Source organism: Mytilus californianus, unplaced genomic scaffold (genome assembly GCF_021869535.1).
Source record: "Mytilus californianus isolate M0D057914Y unplaced genomic scaffold, xbMytCali1.0.p SCAF_4, whole genome shotgun sequence".
NCBI lineage: Eukaryota > Metazoa > Mollusca > Bivalvia > Mytilida > Mytilidae > Mytilus > Mytilus californianus.
In genome coordinates this window covers 103,325,990-103,345,081 of record NW_026262690.1, presented here as the reverse complement: position 1 = coordinate 103,345,081, position 19,092 = coordinate 103,325,990, and the positions used below count along the sequence as shown (strand labels likewise).

At 30.7% G+C, this 19,092-nt stretch overlaps 1 protein-coding gene across 4 annotated transcripts in view; it reads right to left on the bottom strand.

The window, feature by feature from the left end:
• The window catches only part of LOC127738932 (long-chain-fatty-acid--CoA ligase 4-like), a 29,181-nt gene that overhangs the window by 7,006 nt on the left and 3,083 nt on the right, over positions 1–19,092 (bottom strand). For 3 of the 4 annotated variants that reach the window (XM_052250427.1, XM_052250428.1, XM_052250426.1), the window contains 14 exons: positions 16,575–16,734; positions 15,611–15,814; positions 14,399–14,576; positions 13,412–13,518; positions 12,376–12,520; positions 11,704–11,784; positions 9,971–10,040; positions 9,440–9,498; positions 7,488–7,552; positions 6,879–6,950; positions 6,192–6,331; positions 2,259–2,431; positions 1,764–1,838; positions 1,416–1,604 (listed from right to left, as the gene is read on the bottom strand). In XM_052250427.1, coding sequence (XP_052106387.1) covers positions 1,416–1,604; positions 1,764–1,838; positions 2,259–2,431; positions 6,192–6,331; positions 6,879–6,950; positions 7,488–7,552; positions 9,440–9,498; positions 9,971–10,040; positions 11,704–11,784; positions 12,376–12,520; positions 13,412–13,518; positions 14,399–14,576; positions 15,611–15,814; positions 16,575–16,709 — 1,693 coding nt within the window. In that variant the 5' untranslated portion in view covers positions 16,710–16,734. Of the gene's footprint in view, positions 1–1,415; positions 1,605–1,763; positions 1,839–2,258; positions 2,432–6,191; positions 6,332–6,878; positions 6,951–7,487; positions 7,553–9,439; positions 9,499–9,970; positions 10,041–11,703; positions 11,785–12,375; positions 12,521–13,411; positions 13,519–14,398; positions 14,577–15,610; positions 15,815–16,574; positions 16,735–18,655; positions 18,794–19,092 lie in introns of those variants that run through there. The other variant, XM_052250429.1, reaches the window with a different exon arrangement.

Genomic DNA, 19,092 nt, shown 5'->3' with positions numbered 1-19,092 from the left:
GTTGTCTCATTGGCAACCAAACCACATCTCCTTATTTTTATATATACCCCGGTAGGAGAAACTTAATTTTTCTAATTGAGGAAACATTTAAACTATAGAATTGGTTAAAATTCAATGAGAGAATTGCTTTTCATAAATACTTCCTAATTATCAAACAAAAATAGGGGGTCATGAATCTTATTTTCTTGAAGAATTAGGATTCATAATCAAATCTCGCACCTGTGAATATACTAGTTCAAACAACGTCGTTCTGTTGATTTTTCACTTAAAACCTTTATTACTACCAAATATTTCATCAAATCATATTCAAATATGTCTTTCTGATAATCTAAATCTTTTCAACTAAATAAATTGGATGTAAACTGTTGATATTTAAGAAAATAACTTAAAATAGACCGATCAATGTCTGGTAAAAAATAGTTTACCTGTCCCCTGAACAAGTAAATTTCAGTTGTCTGATAACTAATTAACCTTGATTTCAATGAGGGTTATTAAAGTAAGGTTTGTTTTGATAGTACTTATTCATCATGTCATTTTATAAATGGAAATGTGTAGCTGTTTAAGGCAAAAAGACAGGTCAAAAAGATTGCATAAACTTCAATTTTTTCTGAATTATGTTAAAATGGCAAACCCCCGGTTCAGGCTCAGCACAACAAATCAAGCGCAAACACATCAAACGAATGGAAAACAACTGTCATATTCATATATAATTTATCAGACAAGGTCCAGACAATACAACTGTTTTGGAAGCCCTGATCTGGACCAAACTTGACCACATAATAAATAAAAAAAATATTGTGTTTTAAATTTGTTTTCAAATAGCTGAAGAATAAGCTTTCAAAATGGGTTAAAATGAACATCAAGATTAATTTTTGTACGTTTTATGGACTATCTTTTGTTTGATAGTCTGTGTTTTATATCCATACCAGAGATAGTTCCAGAAAGTATTGTAATGTTTACTTCCCCCTTTTTAAAAACATACTTTGTGATGCAATTTTGACAGAAAAATGAGATAAGCAGCATATGATATTTATTTGATATTTCAATAGATGAATGTTAATGCTTTCTGAAAAGATTACACACAAAGGGATTGAAATTGACTTTGGACCTCAATTTGGTGACAACTTTGACATTTTCATACCCCCTTTTGCCATATTTTATTGCAAATAAATGCAGAATGTTGCCATGGCTACACAAAAAAGAAATTATATTTCACAACATTACTTTTGGAAATTTAATCTACGGAAAACATATATACTGATTACATATATGTGCTTGTATGACACTAACAGTTCAGCTTAAATTGTCAGATTGTCTCATTGACATATATGCACATAAGGTGTGTGATATCAATTAAATAAGTTTTGAACAGTTTATTGTACGAAATCAAACCATGGATTAAAATAATAATGTACCTATAATGGCAACACAACCATCTTCTTCGACTTGTCCGATATCACCAGTACAAAAATATCTTACTCCCTCTATCTCTATAAAATCCTCTTTTGTCTTCTCTTCCATTTTGTAGTAACCTTGTACAATGTTACCACCTCCTAGCAATATTTCTCCTCTTGGGCAAGGTGTGTCTGTTGATCTGTAATTGCCTACAAATAAAATAGAATAAAACATGACAACAATTCCAGTATTGATTTTACAGATGTTTTATAGATTATTCATTCAAAATTTTAAGTTTATTTCTAACTTACTAATTTTCTGTTCTAGATCTTATTCAAATCAGCTTTAGAAAAACACAATTTACCAACCTTCTATCCAGTCTCTAAGTCTTAGCTCAGTACAAATCAATGGGGCTCCAACTCTTCCTGTAGAAAAGTCTGCCACTGCAAAAAAATAAATGACAATAAAAATACATATATAAAAGTTACGCTTATTTTTTACATGCACAGAATGTAAACAATAAAAGAAAAGAATCTATATACTAGTATCTTCTTCTATTTAAAATTTTGACTTGAAATCTGTTCTCCCCTCTTAGACCATACATTGAACTCTCAAAGTCTTTTCTTTTAATGTTTTTGTTATTGTTGTGGCCCTCTTTCATTGACATCCCCCCCAACATATTCTTTTATTCATAATAACTTAGAATATGTTTAAGTACTCAATCTAACAGAAATACAGATCCTATGTCTTACCTGGTTTTATCCTGTTGTGTAGTTGCTGTCTAATTGATGTATACCCTACATATCTTTTTACTAGTACATTAAACCTCTGGTAGTAATTCTATACAATATTGTATCTCTAACCTTCTGTAATAGTTCCTGCTCCACACGTCTCTGTAAGACCATAACCTTGTAATACTGGACAACAAAAACAGACATTCATGAATATCTGTGACTTCTCCGATAGTGGAGCACCACCACTCAACATCATTCTTATTCTTCCTCCAAGTAAATTCCTAATTTTCTGGAAAAGTATCCTACAAAAAGACAATCCTTTTAAGATATTTCATCTTGAATACGAAGAAATAAACTAGAGGCTCTAAAGAGCCTGTGTCGCTCACCTTGGTATATGTGCATATTAAACAAAGGACAAAGATGGATTCATGACAAAATTGTGTTTTGGTGATGGTGATGTGTTTGTAGATCTTACTTTACTGAACATTCTTGCTGCTTACAATTATCTCTATCTATAATGAACTTGGCCCAGTAGTTACAGTGGAAAATATTTTAAAATTACCAATTCAGGGGCAGCAACCCAACAACGTGTTGCCTGATTGGTCTGAAAATTTCAGGGCAGATAGATCTTGACCTGATAATCAGTTTTACCCTATGTCAGATTTACTCTAAATGCTTTGGTTTCAGAGATATAAGCCAAAATCTACATTTTACCCCTATGTTCTATTTTTAGCCATGTCGGCCATCTTGGTTCGCGGGCGGGGTCATCAGACACATTTTTAAACTATATACCCTAATGATGATTGTGTAAAAGTTTAGTTAAATTTGTCTAAGTAGTTTCAGAGGAGAAGATTTTTGTAAAAGATTACAAAAATTTACGAAAAATGGTTAAAAATTGACTATAAAGGGCAATAACTCCTTAAGGGGTCAACTGACCATTTTGGTCAAGTTGACTTAATTGTAGATCTTACTTTGCTGAACATTATTGCTGTTTACAGTATATCTCTATCTATAATAATATTCAAGATAATAACCAAAAACGACAAAATTTCATTAAAATTACCAATTCAGGGGCAGCAACCCAACAACGGGTTGTCAGATTCATCTGAAAATTTCAGGGCAGATAGATCTTGACCTGATAAACAATTTTACCCTCATGTCAGATTTGCTCTAAATGCTTTGGTTTCAGAGATATAAGCCAAAATCTACATTTTACCCCTATGTTCTATTTTTAGCCATGGCGGCCATCTTGGTTGGTTGACCGGATCACCGGACACATTTTTTAAACTAGATACCCCAATGATGATTGTGACCAAGTTTGGGTGCATTTGGCCCAGTAGTTTCAGAGGAGAAGATTTTTGTAAAAGTTTACGGACGACGGACGACGGATGCAAAGTGATGAGAAAAGCTCACTTGACCTTTCAGGTCAGGTGAGCTAAAAAAGGTTACTGAGGTATCCTTAACAGATTAAAAATTATGGTAAAATGTACTACACAATATCTAGAATATAAGACCTCACTATAATATGACAAAAATAATGCTGACATTATATCGTGATATAACAACTATAAATTCTAAAATTAAGCAGGGAAATCTGCAGTTTTCTTAAGTCATTTTATAAATTTTGTTGATAGACCTTGGTCTTTCTTTTTATCAACATGGTTAGTGATTTTATGAATGCCTTATATTGACCTAATATTTGGACAGATTTGTAAACACTGCTTTGTTTAGAAATTAGTTACTTGCACTTCTACATGTAATTTGTTTTTCTTTGTCTATCAGAAGTGCCAACTTAATCTTTAAATATATGCAGTTTACAATAAAGATTTTTGAACATCCTATTTTAAAAAGATGTATACAGTTAAGAAACTATTGCAAATATTTTTCTAATTCTATGGTGTGTTGAATTGCTTTCTTATTGATGTAAACATATACCCAAAGTCTACTTTATTCATATATATTCTTCATTTTTTAACAAACCTATGTATTCTACTTTAAATATTAATTTTTTTAGTGATTATCTAGAATTTCTCTTATTTGTTCACATATTTTGATAAAATGTCAAATTAAATTTTTAGTGTTTAAAATTTTCCCTTTTTGAAAAAGCCTTTGCAAACATTTCTCTAGATAAAGATAAAACATTTGTTACATGTTGGCAACACTACATGAATTTTAATCACATTTGGTAAAAATGTTTGTACTAATCAGAAACTAAAAAGATAGTTCATTTCAGGGTTCAACTTTAACTTTTTTAGCAACAAGTTACCATGAAATGTTACTTGTCCGAAAGAGATAACCACTTGTCCAATTTTGTATTTTCTTAAGAATTTTTTTACTGCCATTTAATGACATAAAATCAGGTAAATGCAACTAAAACAGGAATGAAATGCAGTGGATTGCCGACAGTACTGTAACAAGCCACTTGAACCATACCAGTTCACCAGTGACCTTAGAGCAAACTCAAAGCAAAATATATATGGTTTAAGTCTAAATATATAAGTTTGTAGTTTTCTGTGTTTATTTTTTGTTGTAAAATTTTCGAGGACTTATTTGTCTGTCCTGTACAGTATTTATATACAAATTATTCAATCGACACCATCTCCGATACCCTTAAAGTGTGTTTCCAGGATTCAATAAATCTCATATTCCTCTTTTTCACATTTCAATTTTTTGGTTTCATCATTGTCAGCTTTCTGCATTTTTGGTATTTTCACCAAAAAACTACACCAGAGATAGCTGTTGTGCCAAATCAAATCACAAGGGCTTGGGAATGTTATTTTAGACAGTTATTTGCTCTCTATCAAATGAAAACACTGGGAGAATAATTTTCCATGGACCCCAGTGCCTAATCTGGGATTGATACTGAAGCTGCTGTCCTATATTTTTTCCCCACATAAACCCTTTCCTTAAATAGAATACTGCTGAAAGTTGAGAAAGCTCATAAATAAATATCACAGGTAAATGTATTTATAAAATATTCTTATATGTTTTATACGAGGTTGAAAAATTCACATACTGTGAAAGTACATTTATCCGTGGAATACCAATTTTCGTGGTTTTCGTGGATGGCTTTATCCACTAATCTAAGTGTCCAACGAAGTATAACAACTGTTGTCCAAATCAAGACATGGAAAGATCCCCATGTGGGTTTTACTACATGGATATGGGCATATAATCTAGCAAATACATCGAATATCAGCAAACGCACTATGAACTATATGTACAACTGCAGACAAGATTTTACACATTTTATCTTTAAGAAACCTAAACTGCCAGAATTTTCACCTTATAATTCTTATGAAAAATAAGTAATGATCGATGAAAGTCAGACTTTCTGTGAGGATATGAGATGACGAAGTGTTCATTTTATCTCCCCAAAAATCTCATACGAAAAAAAAAATCATATTGGGCTTGCGTTTTTATTTCATAAGAATTAATCCTACAATTTAAGGAAAATTTGTAGCATTTTTAACCGTTTTCTTTAAATGACATGTTTACAATGTGTACAATTAACAACTTTGATGAACGTTAATCTGTTGATAATTCGTTTCAATGTCGAAAAAATGAGGTCGATTAAATGGGCGTACTCAACATTTGAATGGTATCCGCATGCCGAGTCCGATTTCATGTTCTGATTTTGAATTACTTAGTGTCATCACTTCTAATAACACATGTGCAACAATTACAATGTTTACTTTGCAATTTCCATTCAATAGAGATAATTTGTAAGCATAGATGAATCAGCTTATTTCTAAAAGCAAATATTTTATTAACTATTTGATGAATATTGTCAGTAATGAAAGACTGACAATTAAGTGAAATGTTCCACAAATCATTATAAAACAACATATAATAATAGAATCTTCGTTTCTGATGACTGCCAATTCTCGATTTTTGTTCAGAAAACTAAGATCCATGAATTCAAAAACCACGAACATATGATTTTTTCTCAAACCAAGGAAATTGATACCCAAGAATTAAAGTACTTTCATAGTACTCTTTTCTGACATATTAGTTGTTACTCCTTTCCTACCCATATAATACCAAGTAAATCAAACTTACTTATCTAATAATGGTGTGCTATACCCATCAACTAGTCTTCTTGTTTTGTAATCACAGGCATATTTAAATAAGGCTTTGGAGAATTCTCCATCTTCTGTAACCTTCTCCCACACTCCCTTATATAATCTGTCCATAATTTGCTACAAAAAATTATCAATCTTAAAAAAATCCTTACACTATTTAGAACATTTCCACTTTAAAAGTTAACAGCTGCATTACCTGGGACTGAACTAAGGACCCTCTTCTCTACCAACTGATGCAGAACACCAAACAAATTTAGATTGTCACAATTCTCTAGAACTTAGAGTAAATAAGCAAAGTGTTGCTACATTTTTGCCATGAGACATTACACTATAATGCCAATATGCAACATTTAGTGCCAGCTAAACTTCTTTCACATCTTTAACAGCTGTTTAAAATTTTTCAATTGAAATATCAAATTTAACAACAAAACAATTTACCTCACATCTCATCAAGATAGGTAAACTTGGCATTATCCTAGTAGAAACTTTTGAATACTATTTGTTAACGGCAAAAAAGAGGAGGAAAACATATGAGGTCACAGTATTTACATTCAGCCTTAGAGGCAATTTTACTACAAATGCCTTCTGAATTAAAAATATAATGAAAAATTATATGGCCTCACATATTTTTTTTACGTGATGACAGTTTTTACAATGTACTTACAGGAACTGAAGCCATCAATGTTGGTTTTAAGGCTGTAACATCTCCTTGACTACCTTTCTTTATTTTACTGGACTTAAAATGCAAAGAAAACACAATTAGGAAGTGTTTAAAGAACCACATACATTCAACAGTGCACCATACAGTAAAATGAATGTTGCATTCTGGTCATACATGATGATTACAGAAAGCACAGAAATTGACTCTTCATATGGTTACAACATACTTGGACACAGAAATGCTGTTAAAATTGTAAGCTGTATAAATATAGCACACCATAGTACAATTATGCTAAAAATCTGAACCTTAATATGCATTCCTGAACCTTAATATGCATTCCTGAACCTTAATATGCATTCCTGAACCAATATATATGGCTGGTCTCAACAAAAACAGTATCAATATTAACTTTACCTTTGAACATAATGCAAACATTTCCCCAGACAAAAGTCACTAGTGAATGAATAAGTCAGAAAAAGCCATTTTGATTTTTACTTCATCAAAGATTGGTTCAGATGAAAATTACTATTCATTTCAATTCTATGCATAAGTGAATTTTAGTCTTGTGTACATCAGCATCTCTTTTTTAAATTTATCTAGTGCAGTATGTACCTTATCAGTAAGTGTCAGCGGTGAACCATAACCAATACAAACACCTTTAGACAAACATGATATTTCTGTAATGTAAAATGTAGCATGTAAGGGCCAGCAGTGAACCATAACCTAAAACAAACATGATATTTCTGTAATGTAAAATGTAGAATGTAAGGGCCAGTGGTGAACCATAACCTAAAACAAACATGATATTTCTGTAATGTAAAATGTAGAATGTAAGGGCCAGTGGTGAACCATAACCTAAAACAAACATGATATTTCTGTAATGTAAAATGTAGAATGTAAGTGTCAGCAGGGAACCATTACCAATGCAAACACCTTTAGACAAACATGATATTTCTGTAATGTAAAATGTAGAATGTAAGTGTCAGCAGTGAACCATAACCAATACAAACACCTTTAGACAAAAAAGATATTTGAGTACTGTGGATTTGTTATTAATTATGGATACTAATTTTCATTGATTTTGTGGGTAAAGGTGAACAACGAATTTAAATGTTAAATGTAGTATGAACTTCTATAGGCTTGTATGCAGACTTTGGCAAAATCACTTACCCGGTAATCAAATATCCAGGAAAATACAATTATTCCTCAATCAATGAATATTGCTACCCACGAAAATAAATAAATCCACAGTAATGTAAAATCTAGCATGTATTTTCATTGAAAGAAAATTTAATGTGCAAGTTAACAGAAGTCAGAAGCATCAAAAGGATTTATGTTCCAATCAGCCTTCTGGAAATGATTTTTGAACTGAAGTTCCAAATAAGATTATTAGGTTTGATGATTGATTGGTGTTTAATGCCACTTTCAGCACTATTAAGCTATATCGTAGCTGTCAAGTTTTTATTGGTGCAGAAAGCCTGATTGCCAGGAGAAAACCACTGATCCTCAATAGGAAAACTGACAATTCTTTTCAATTAAGGTTGGAGTTGAGCGCAATTGCCACATGTGGGAAAAGAACTCACAACTTCAGTGTTGACAGGCTAGTGATTCAGTAGTTGGACTACTTAGACCTCTTGGCCACCAAGGCCAAAGATTATTAGGAAGCTAATTATTATTAGCAGGATTTCAATGCATCACAAAAAATTAACCATTGTTTAATTTTCAATACATTTAAAACTGTAGTTTGATTGAATGTTTTCTATATTTGGGTGTATTTCATTGCACTATTATCTGACAACCAATCAAATTTACTGTTACATAACATCTTTATTGTTGTCACTTTGACCAAACTTCACATTATTACAACATTTGGTAATTTGTTACAAAGTTCTACTTCATGATCAGGATGACTAAATGCTATGATAAAGTAATCATTTTGGCAATTGTCTTGCCTCTCTGAACAATATGTATGTTGATCTACATATTTAAGGAATGTATGTCACAATATAAATCAAATCTTACCTTTATATATAAATTGAATAAGATTTGTTATGTAGGTATATCATTTAAGTTCTAATTATAGCAAACGATATTCAAAGGTCATTTGGCTATGAAAAGGGGACACAACTTATCCCTGTGTATTTCATCTTCCTTATAAAAATCTTAAAAATTATGAAAATTTATATAATTTTCAAGACATACTTTAAAGTAAGGTCAGCAGATATAGATTTAAAACAGTATATAATCGACCTTATATAAAACGAAGGACCTAAATCAGTTCTTATAGGGGTCAGGACCTTTTATATTAATTTTCCCTAGAGCAAATGCATTTATTATACTTATAAAAGTTTTCTCTTTCTTTCTTTGTAATGTTTAGTTTTTTCTTGTATCTGTTTTATATGAATTCACTAAATCATTAATCATCTGATTAAACCACAAGTAAACCAATATAGTTCTATTTGTCCAAAACTTCCTTTCAAATCTTGTGTATGCATACTTTTTATTGACAGCATGAATTATATGTACTAAACATCCATTAAAACTAAAAGTGAGACCATATATACCTGCACTAAGCTCTAAAACATGGGCCAATGGAAGATATGCAATGTAAACATCATCAGTTCTGAAATGTAAAAAAACAAAACTTATTGGTTGGTTACTGGATTTAAATATAATATTCTATATACATAGAACAATTTTGTAGCAGTCAGCATAAATATGAAAAGAAACCAGTCTAGAAATACATTTTGTGAATACACCTTTTCTATGGATATGACATCTTTTAATATCATATATGGAACTTGCATATCAAATGATCTAGCAGTTATCTAGATAATTCTGTAGATTATAACAGATCCCCTGGTATACAGTAAAGAGGGGACGGACAACACAAATGGGAGCCTTGTATTGAGGGTATGAGAACTCAGAGTTGGTAGATTAAAAAAAAATATAAATTAGGGGTACATGATCTGAAAATGAAAGATGGAGTAATGAAGATAGAAAATAAATGCAATAGAGAACCAATATTGGGGAATGGGAAAAGAAGATGAAATTACTGGCCTTATCCCCCTCACTTAATGCTTCAACTAACTTACCCTAATCCAAGGATGTTCTCACATTGTCCAGACATTCCTGATGACAAATTCCCATGAGTTATCAATACACCTAAAATGTAAGGGTGCTTTAAAAACTAAAAATATACTTCTCTAATAATTATTACATTTGTACTTTGTTTATTTAAGTTGTCTTTATATTAGTTGAAACACAACCCACGTATGCATTGTGGTACATTTACTATCAATAAATTTGCCACCAACCTTGGCAATCTTTTGAATTTTGTAAATCATAATTAATTTACTTATTATATTATATCTTCTGATTTTACATTTTTGTATTTACTAGATATTACCTTATTTACACCCCTGCTCAATGTTCCTTCCTAATTATCAATCAAAAGGTAAATCTGTGTCAACTAAATTGACCATAAACTACTATTCCACACTTTAAACAAAGCAACAAGAATAACCAAAATTGTTCAATACAACTATTTTCATGGTAGGAAACAGAAAAAAAAATCAGGCTAGAGTTTCAGATGAAAAAAAAAGGATTTTAATCTGTCTCTGTCAAACTTATTCATCACCTGTCTATAATAATGGTCTCTGTCAAATTTATTCACAACCTGTCTATAAAGACTCTATACTAGGTATGGGTCTATGTCAAATTTATTCATCACCTGTCTAATCATACCCTGTCTATACTAAGGGTATCTGTCAAATTTATTAATGGTCTGTCTATACTAAGGGTATCTGTCAAATTTATTCCCAACCTGTCTTATATAGAGTCTCTGTCAAATCTATTCATACCCTGTCTATACTAAGGGTGTCTGTCAAACTTATTCCCAACCTGTCTTATATAGAGTCTCTGTCAAATTTATTAATGGTCTGTCTATACTAAGGGCATCTGTCAAATGTATTCCCAACCTGTCTTATAAAGAGTCTCTGTCAAATTTATTCATACCCTGTCTATACTAAGGGTATCTGTCAAATTTATTAATGGTCTGTCTATACTAAGGATATCTGCCAAATTTAGTAATGGCCTGTCTATACTAAGGGTCTGTGTCAAATTTATTTATGGTCTGTCTATACTAAGGGTATCTTTCAAATTTATTAATTGTCTGTCTCTACTAAGGATATCTGTCAAATTTAGTTATGGCCTGTCTTTACTAAGGGGATCTGTGAAATTTATTAATGGTCTGTCTATACTAAGGGTCTCTGTCAAATTTATTTATGGTCTGTCTATACTAAAGGTCTCTGTCAAATTTATGTATGGCTTGTCTATATTAAGGGTATCTGTAAAATTCATTAATGGCCTGTCTATACTAAGGGTATCTGTCAAATTTAGTTATGGCCTGCCTATACTAAGGATATCTGTCAAATTTATTAATAGCCTGTCCTTACTAAAGGGGTCTGTCAAATTTTTTCATTACCTGCCTATATTAGGTGCATGTGTCGAATTTATTTATGACCCATCTATACTATGGGTATTTGTCACATTTATTCATAACATGTCTTGGAATTTTATATATGAGAAAGACACTTGCCTATGATTGAAGACCATATGTTAACCACTAGCTGTTTTTGCAGGTCTCATTTTGTTTTTGCAATACTGCCTCAGAGGTATATCTGGTTTCTATTTTTAAAAATACAGATAATGTGTCAATCGCAAAAGTACATTCACATAAGCAAAAGTACATTCACATAAGCAAAAGTACATTCACATAAGCAAAAGTACATTCATAGTAATAACTTAAGATTATATGTTTATATACCTTTAGGTACACCTGTAGAACCACTGGTATACATTATAACTGCTATATCTTTACGTTTAGGCTTAGTTAATGGTGTTTTCACTGTAATGAAAAAGTACAAGTACATGCAGTGGAGTAAGAAAACTTAAAAAAAATAAACTGTTTATCTTTTTAAACTTCACAAAAGATACTTTTAACTTCCCTCCTTATGATAATCTGTACAAACATTACTGCATTTTCTCATTTAAATACTCTCTTTGAAGTTAGGACAAAAACAGATGATTATTTGATTTTCTGTACCACAGTTGTGGTAAATGTCATCTAAATCATTAGTATAAAAATTGCCATCTAATTTTATTTCTAAATACTTAGAATTATGTTAACTGTTCAAGTAATGTAATAATATTTTAATCCTCAAATTCAAATTTCAGCTATAAAATTTTATGTCGAATTGCCATATTTTTATATCAAACTGATCAGATATATCACAATTTAAATAATAGCTGTTGAAATTAAAATTGTGCAAATTAGATACTAAAACATAGGTTACTTAGTATTTCTAACTGATTTCCACTGGTTATTATCATTTCAGCAGCTTACAATTCTTATAATAGTTCCAATTGAAATCAAAATACATCGAATCAGTTTCAAAATAATATGCCTTCTGTTTGAGAATATACACTCATTACTTACAATTATCAGGTACAGCACCAATACTTTCTACTTCATCCATGGACAAGAGCTTAACATGTTTAGGTATATCTTTGTCCTGTTGGTGGGGTCTCTGTGTAGGTATGTATATAATATGTGTCACTTTAGGCATTCTGTCCATTAAACCCTACAAATATCAAAATTGATAATGATATATAAATCTTACACATGTCAAAAGTACTAAATATCTGTTTTCTGTGTTTTTGGGTAAGTGTTTCATTTATACTTGCCCCACATCTCCTTTTTCTTGACACATTATTCATGAGTCTGTTTGATGAAAGTTGAACTTTTAAACAATATTCAGCAGATCTGGCTTACTTCAAGTAAAATCTCAGTGAAAATTACATGATATAAAAATATATAGATTTCTTTTCTGTTAAACAATTTACTATTACATTAACAGTCAATACAACTGTACATTGAAAAAGAAAAAAAAAGATTGACTAGAGCAGAATCTCCATATTTTTTCTATTCAGTTTTATCAACTAATGTTTACACATGACTTGAATTACTTGAATTTCAGCACTTTAATTGGTGCATGATCATATTTTTTAAATATCAAACATGAAAAGATATAAATACCTGTTAAAATATATAAATGGTATTATTTCAAAACCCTTTTACATCAGTCAATGTTCAAAAATTTAAAAATATGTTTTACAGAAAAAAAGATCTTAACATGAAGCCCAAACTTTGAACCGTTTCTATTCATTAAGATTGAAATTTTGCCATTGTCAAAAGAATTCTAAATATATACTGGTGACATTTTGTTCATTTTACTTACCAAAAATACCATTACTTTGAAGAGTAAGCTTTATCCATCCATTACCAACTAATTCTTCTAACAGAATTTTGTTTATTAATTCCTAGGGGAAATTAAAACATTATTTTTTTCAAACCTTCAAAAACATCAAAAGAAGTTTTCCAAAATTAAAAAACTTGAAACAAATGTCTTTTGGAGAAGTAATTTTTATTTGTCCATTGCAACTCCTTCACTGATAATGCTAAGATGACTTACTTTAAATTTAGGGAGCAGTTGAGCACTGGTGATGATATATGATACGTCAGCCTCATTCACTCCATGTACAATTGCATCTGGTCCTAATGTAGCATACAAAGTTACCACTACAAAAATAATATGTCAGTTCTAAATGTCATTTTTTTTTCTATTAGTATTTTCCAGAAATGCACATTCTTTTTATCATTGTACTTTTTCTTTAAAGTATAAAGTACCGGTATTAATAATTGTATGAATCTTTAGATTTGGGACACTACAGATTAGGTGGATTTTGTTTTTCCCACACATCCATATATGAGTTGGTACAAGTTTGGTATAAAATCTACCTAGTACCCACTACCCATCTTATGGAATGGATCTGGCTTCCTCCACCAATAAAAACTGGCCGCCACGAAACAGCCCAAAAGCGGTGCTTAAAAGTGGCGTTAAAACACCAAAAATCAAATCTTATGGAATGGACATACTGTGTCTTATGGTTGATCATAAAATATACAAAAGTACAACCCATTGACACTAGCAGATAGGCATTTAATTCACCATTTCTACAGAATATATAAACAGATATGTTAGTGAACATGGATGTGTTGTCCACAGTGGTTGTGTGGAAAAAGCATGTAAGTCAATGAACTATCCTTTGCCTATTTTATATTAACACTGATTTTCAACACATCTTCAAAGTAATATGACTTTAAGAAAAAAGATATAAGTTCTTAATAAGCTACAATGTGTATTTCGAAGACAAAAATTGCCATTTAGAAAATATCTTAGCCTTTTTTTCAAATATGTAAATCAACTTTGTTTTTTAAAAATGGTTTCCATGTTGCATCATTTATGAAAGAGAAAAACCAACAAACAGTCTGTAATCAACAATATCTTCATTTATTTCCAGATTATAAAAGTATTTGTTAAAACACACATCTTGATCATACATAATTTTATCCACTAACAAATACTCTTAAATATGACAAATATTCTACATTATTCTACCTGGGAAATTATACTTGAAGCAAGCCTGAGCTGCTATCATCCAATATGGGCTTGTTTCAGCAAAGATCAAAATATTCTGTCGGGGAGTCTTCCCAAGGGCAAGTAACCCACTTCCAAAATTGGTGGCTCTGGTAAAAACATCCTCATATGTCAACCAATTATAATCACCAAGCATAACCTTAAAAAAAATATCACAAATATTATTATGTAGAATTTGTTAATTGATAAAGACTCTTTTACCCTTTTTATATATTTGTGCATATAAAACAACATTTAATTTTTTTTGGGAGAGTTGTCTCATTGGCACTCATACCACATCTTCTTATATCTCAGTAATAACTATTGCTATACAGATTCTTTCTACAACAAAAAGGCACAGTGCTACAGTTGATATAAGTTCAATGTTCTTTCAATGACAAGTGTTGTGCTAGCTATTTGAAATTTAAAATTCGGCAGTTGTAATCATCTCAATCTTTAATGATTCTATATCTTAAAAATCTGATATTGTTACTGACTGGAGATGATTATACTGTCTGATTAAGTTAACAGTTCTAGTTTCTGCTAATGATAAGCTGGTGAAATTGTAACAATGCTGATTCACACAAGCATTGGTCTCTTGATTGATTCGTTTATTATTGCTTCACTTTTTTTAAACCGTGTGCTTCAAAGCATATTTTCTATTCTCCATTTTCAAAACAAAATAAGTATCTTTAACCCCAAGTGCATTGATATTGACATTGTATTGATGGAAGATCTTACTAGATAGTTTCTTGATAATTTTTCATAACTTTATTAGACTCGAGGCAATTAAAGCTTGCCATATAGTAAATATTTGTAATATTATCAAGATTAATAGCTATATTTCAATATTCATACATGTTCAAATAAATAAAAACACTTTAATTTTATATATAAACATAACATATTGATGTAATATACATGTACATTTTTGTACTTTAATCATAATTTAAATGCCTTTTGGGAAGAACAAACTATTTCAAATGAATGTTGTGCCTGAAAGAAGAAACATTGTAGTAAATTAAGACATTGAAAAGATGAGATACTTGAATGGTATAAATAAACACAAATCAAAACAAAAAAACATAAAAAAAAAAAAAATAGATCTGAATGACAACATCATAACTATTGACCCTTGCATTGGAAGTGATGTTAGCATGGTTAGGGTCTTTCATGAATTATTGAAAACTATACCTTTTTGAACACTCTGCCATTAGGTTGCTTCTCATCTTCCTCTCTTAGTATTTCCCTGTATCCTAAACATTTCCTTGTGGAGTATAACTGGACAGCATTAGAAAATAAGTCATCTAGTGTATCACATTCATGTAGCTGTGTTGATAACCCACCAAGACTTTCCACAGCTCTGTATGGACCACTTTTATCACCAACAGACTTGGCCTGTAATATGATGACCACAAATGATCAAATTCAGGTTGGTCTACTCCATTACCCCAAAAAGTATTTCATTGACAAAAGTAAACTTATAATTCCATTCTCAATTTTATTATAACCATTTGTAAATTTTAAAATTAAAATAAAATATATTGAATTTGTGAAATATGACCTGAATGGTAGTATTTTCCATAACAGCTGAGATGAAAACAATTGGTATTCATTTGTATAGTTGTTTCTTGTTGGCTTGTAACCTGTTTTTCTTATCAATGTGTTTTCTAAATGGAGGGATCCAAAATCTCTTCATTGTAATGAAGTTTTCATGATCTTGGATACATTTGTCAATTTTTTAAATTCAAATTCTGTGGTTTGTGGAAAAATCAATGGTTCTTGTGTAAGTCAATTTGAGATAACAAATTTTATGCATTATAACTTGATGGAAAATATGCCACTAATTGGTAAAAATACTTAGCTATGAATATCTACAAATAGGTTTCATTTCTTTATTTTGCTCATAGTACAAATATGATTCAGTTAAAAGTCACTCTTGATGGTGTGTGTTGTAGTAAACGCTGATTATTTTGTGTTATTCAGTCTATTATAATTCTCTGTACATTTGAAAAGTATTATATGAAATTTCTGTAAATCAGGGTTTTTAACTTCAATTACCAGCAACTACTTTACAATAATTAAGTCATTATCCCAATAGAGTTATTTTGCTCTCTCATTAAATAACATTGCGTGTACTTTAAGTTTAAATCTTTACCTTTAATCGGTGACACTGTTTTACCCTTAGATCAGGCCTGTAGATTATGTAATAGGGAACAAAGGATATCACATCATAAACAAAGGTGATCAATTTAAGAACTGTTATTCCAGCAGTTACCCAGATATCTCCCATCTTCACTATGTATCATGCAGACAATCTGAAAAATAAATACAATACTTGTTATTGTTACTTCAATACTGTTTAAAACATGAACATTCCAGTCTTATAAAGTACTGTTACATGTATAAGTGGGCCAATAATCGATAGACAGTAGGACTTTTAATTGCTATAATAATTATTTTGTTCATCTCTATAGCAATATCATTGTACCCTTGTTGTTTGTAAATCTGTATGTATTAATAAGTGTCTAATCTAATTTTGTGTCATCTTCATTGTCTGCTCCTTATTCACTACTGCTGAAATGACAATCAGCCTAAAACTTTTCTATACTTAGTTTATCTTCCAGCAAAACTGATCATTAGGTAAAATAAGGGAGTAGGGACATTTATAGACATGTTTTGTCCCATAATAATCCAAATTTGCACAAAATATAGGGAAATGTATATATAAATTAATAAGCATAACAGAATTATGGGTAAACAAGATTTTCAATGGTATGACACCATGCTTGCTTTATAATATATAAAATTGAGAATGGAAATGGGGAATATGTCAAAGAGACAACAACCCGACCAGTGAAAGAGCAGACATATGTTTACTTCATGAAAATAAAGAAACAATCTCTATTTCCATAAACTGCCTTGCTCGTCTTGTGGTAGCATGTTCGCCTAGAATGCAGGAAGTCCTTGGTTAGAACCCAGGCCGTGTCAAACCAAAGACTCGAAAATAGGAATTTACTGCTAGTCTGCTAAACATGCAGCATTTTTATTAAAGGAAAAGCCAAAGTCTGGTTGACTCGGAGTCAGAATAATGTGTCAGGGTAAGGTGAAATGTCCTCCTGCAGACTGTTTTCTTGTCAACTAGCACATTGAAAATCCAGTTTAGGGTGTCTGTCTAGTTAAAAACAGGGTTTAAATTCATATCACACTATCATATTCTTAAGCTTGTCCTGAATACACATTTAATTTGCCACTGGACAGCCATCTTCATCCATTCTATTCCCATGGAAAAATCAAATTCACTGTGTAACACAGTCAAGAAACAACAAAATAGATTTAGAGAAGCTCTCTTTTAGCTATTTACATAATCTCACCAATTACAAAGTTATTTCTTGGGTGTGCATATATACTTTTCCAATCCAAAATACTCTCAAAAGTTGATACAAAACAAAGAAAATCAAGAAATTTTACAAAACATACAAATTTTGAAGTCATGTTGTTGCCAAGTTAACTTGTCAAAATGAAAAATTTTCTTAACACCTTTTACAATACCAATAATTGTAAGGGCAAATTTAAGTTCATTTATGGTAGCTTTTAAATTTCCATGAAATCTGACACCAAATTTTGGCCTTATTTCAATATTACCACTTACTCCTTAAGACAATTTCCAGAGGCAGCAAATAAAAGTGTGTGTATATGGCTTTAAGTATATACAATATATGTGTAAAATTTTCATCAGATCACATACAATATACTGAATTTTCAAAAATGTTTTTTTTCAAATCTCATCAAAGTGTTATGCAAATTTTTTTTAGAAGTACCAGTATCCATTGACCTTGCAAATACTTCCTCCTATCACTTAATATATAATGTCTTATGAACTACTACAAAAGTTATAAATCATGTAAAAGTACTTCACACAAGCTCTGATTACGAGTATGTGCTTTGATAACATTTACAGCTGCAGTATCTAAAATTCCTCATAAGATGCAAACATTTTTATTTCAAAAATAATGTGCAGAGAACAATTAAGTAAACCTGTAAAACACATGTTCATCTATTTATGAAGATGAAACAAATATCAAAAATAACATACAATATTGTAACAAATACCATCATGACCATGGGTTTTTTTTTATGAATAAAGGAAACTTGTAATTTCACAACTTTCGTTTTTGCTTACATAAATTTTAACTTACATGTATATAAGAGATAGTTTGAGGTTTAAATATGAGTTACCTGTTTATAAAAATCAATGATCTCTATAATAAAACTATTTTTCTGATGATAAAAACACTAATCCATCAGTGATATAAATGTGTTATCAGACAAAAATTTCTTAAACACTCAACACACTTTGTCTTTAATCTACAAAACATACTTCAACTTGAGGAAATTTAAAAACACTTCTGTGTGGGTGTTATAAACATAAATAATATCAGCCAATACTTCAATCAATGGTTGCTTCTTCACATATAAAATTCTGTAATGAAAAGACCTATTCATTTCAAATGATAAGCCAACAAAGTAGAGATTTAATGAAAAAATAACAAGAAAGCATCTATTACAACTTGTGCACAATATTTAAAGATTGTAACAATATTCTTCTGAACTGTAACACACTCATCTGGAATTATTCTTTGCAACTTAAGTGCTCACATGAAATATAAACGTAA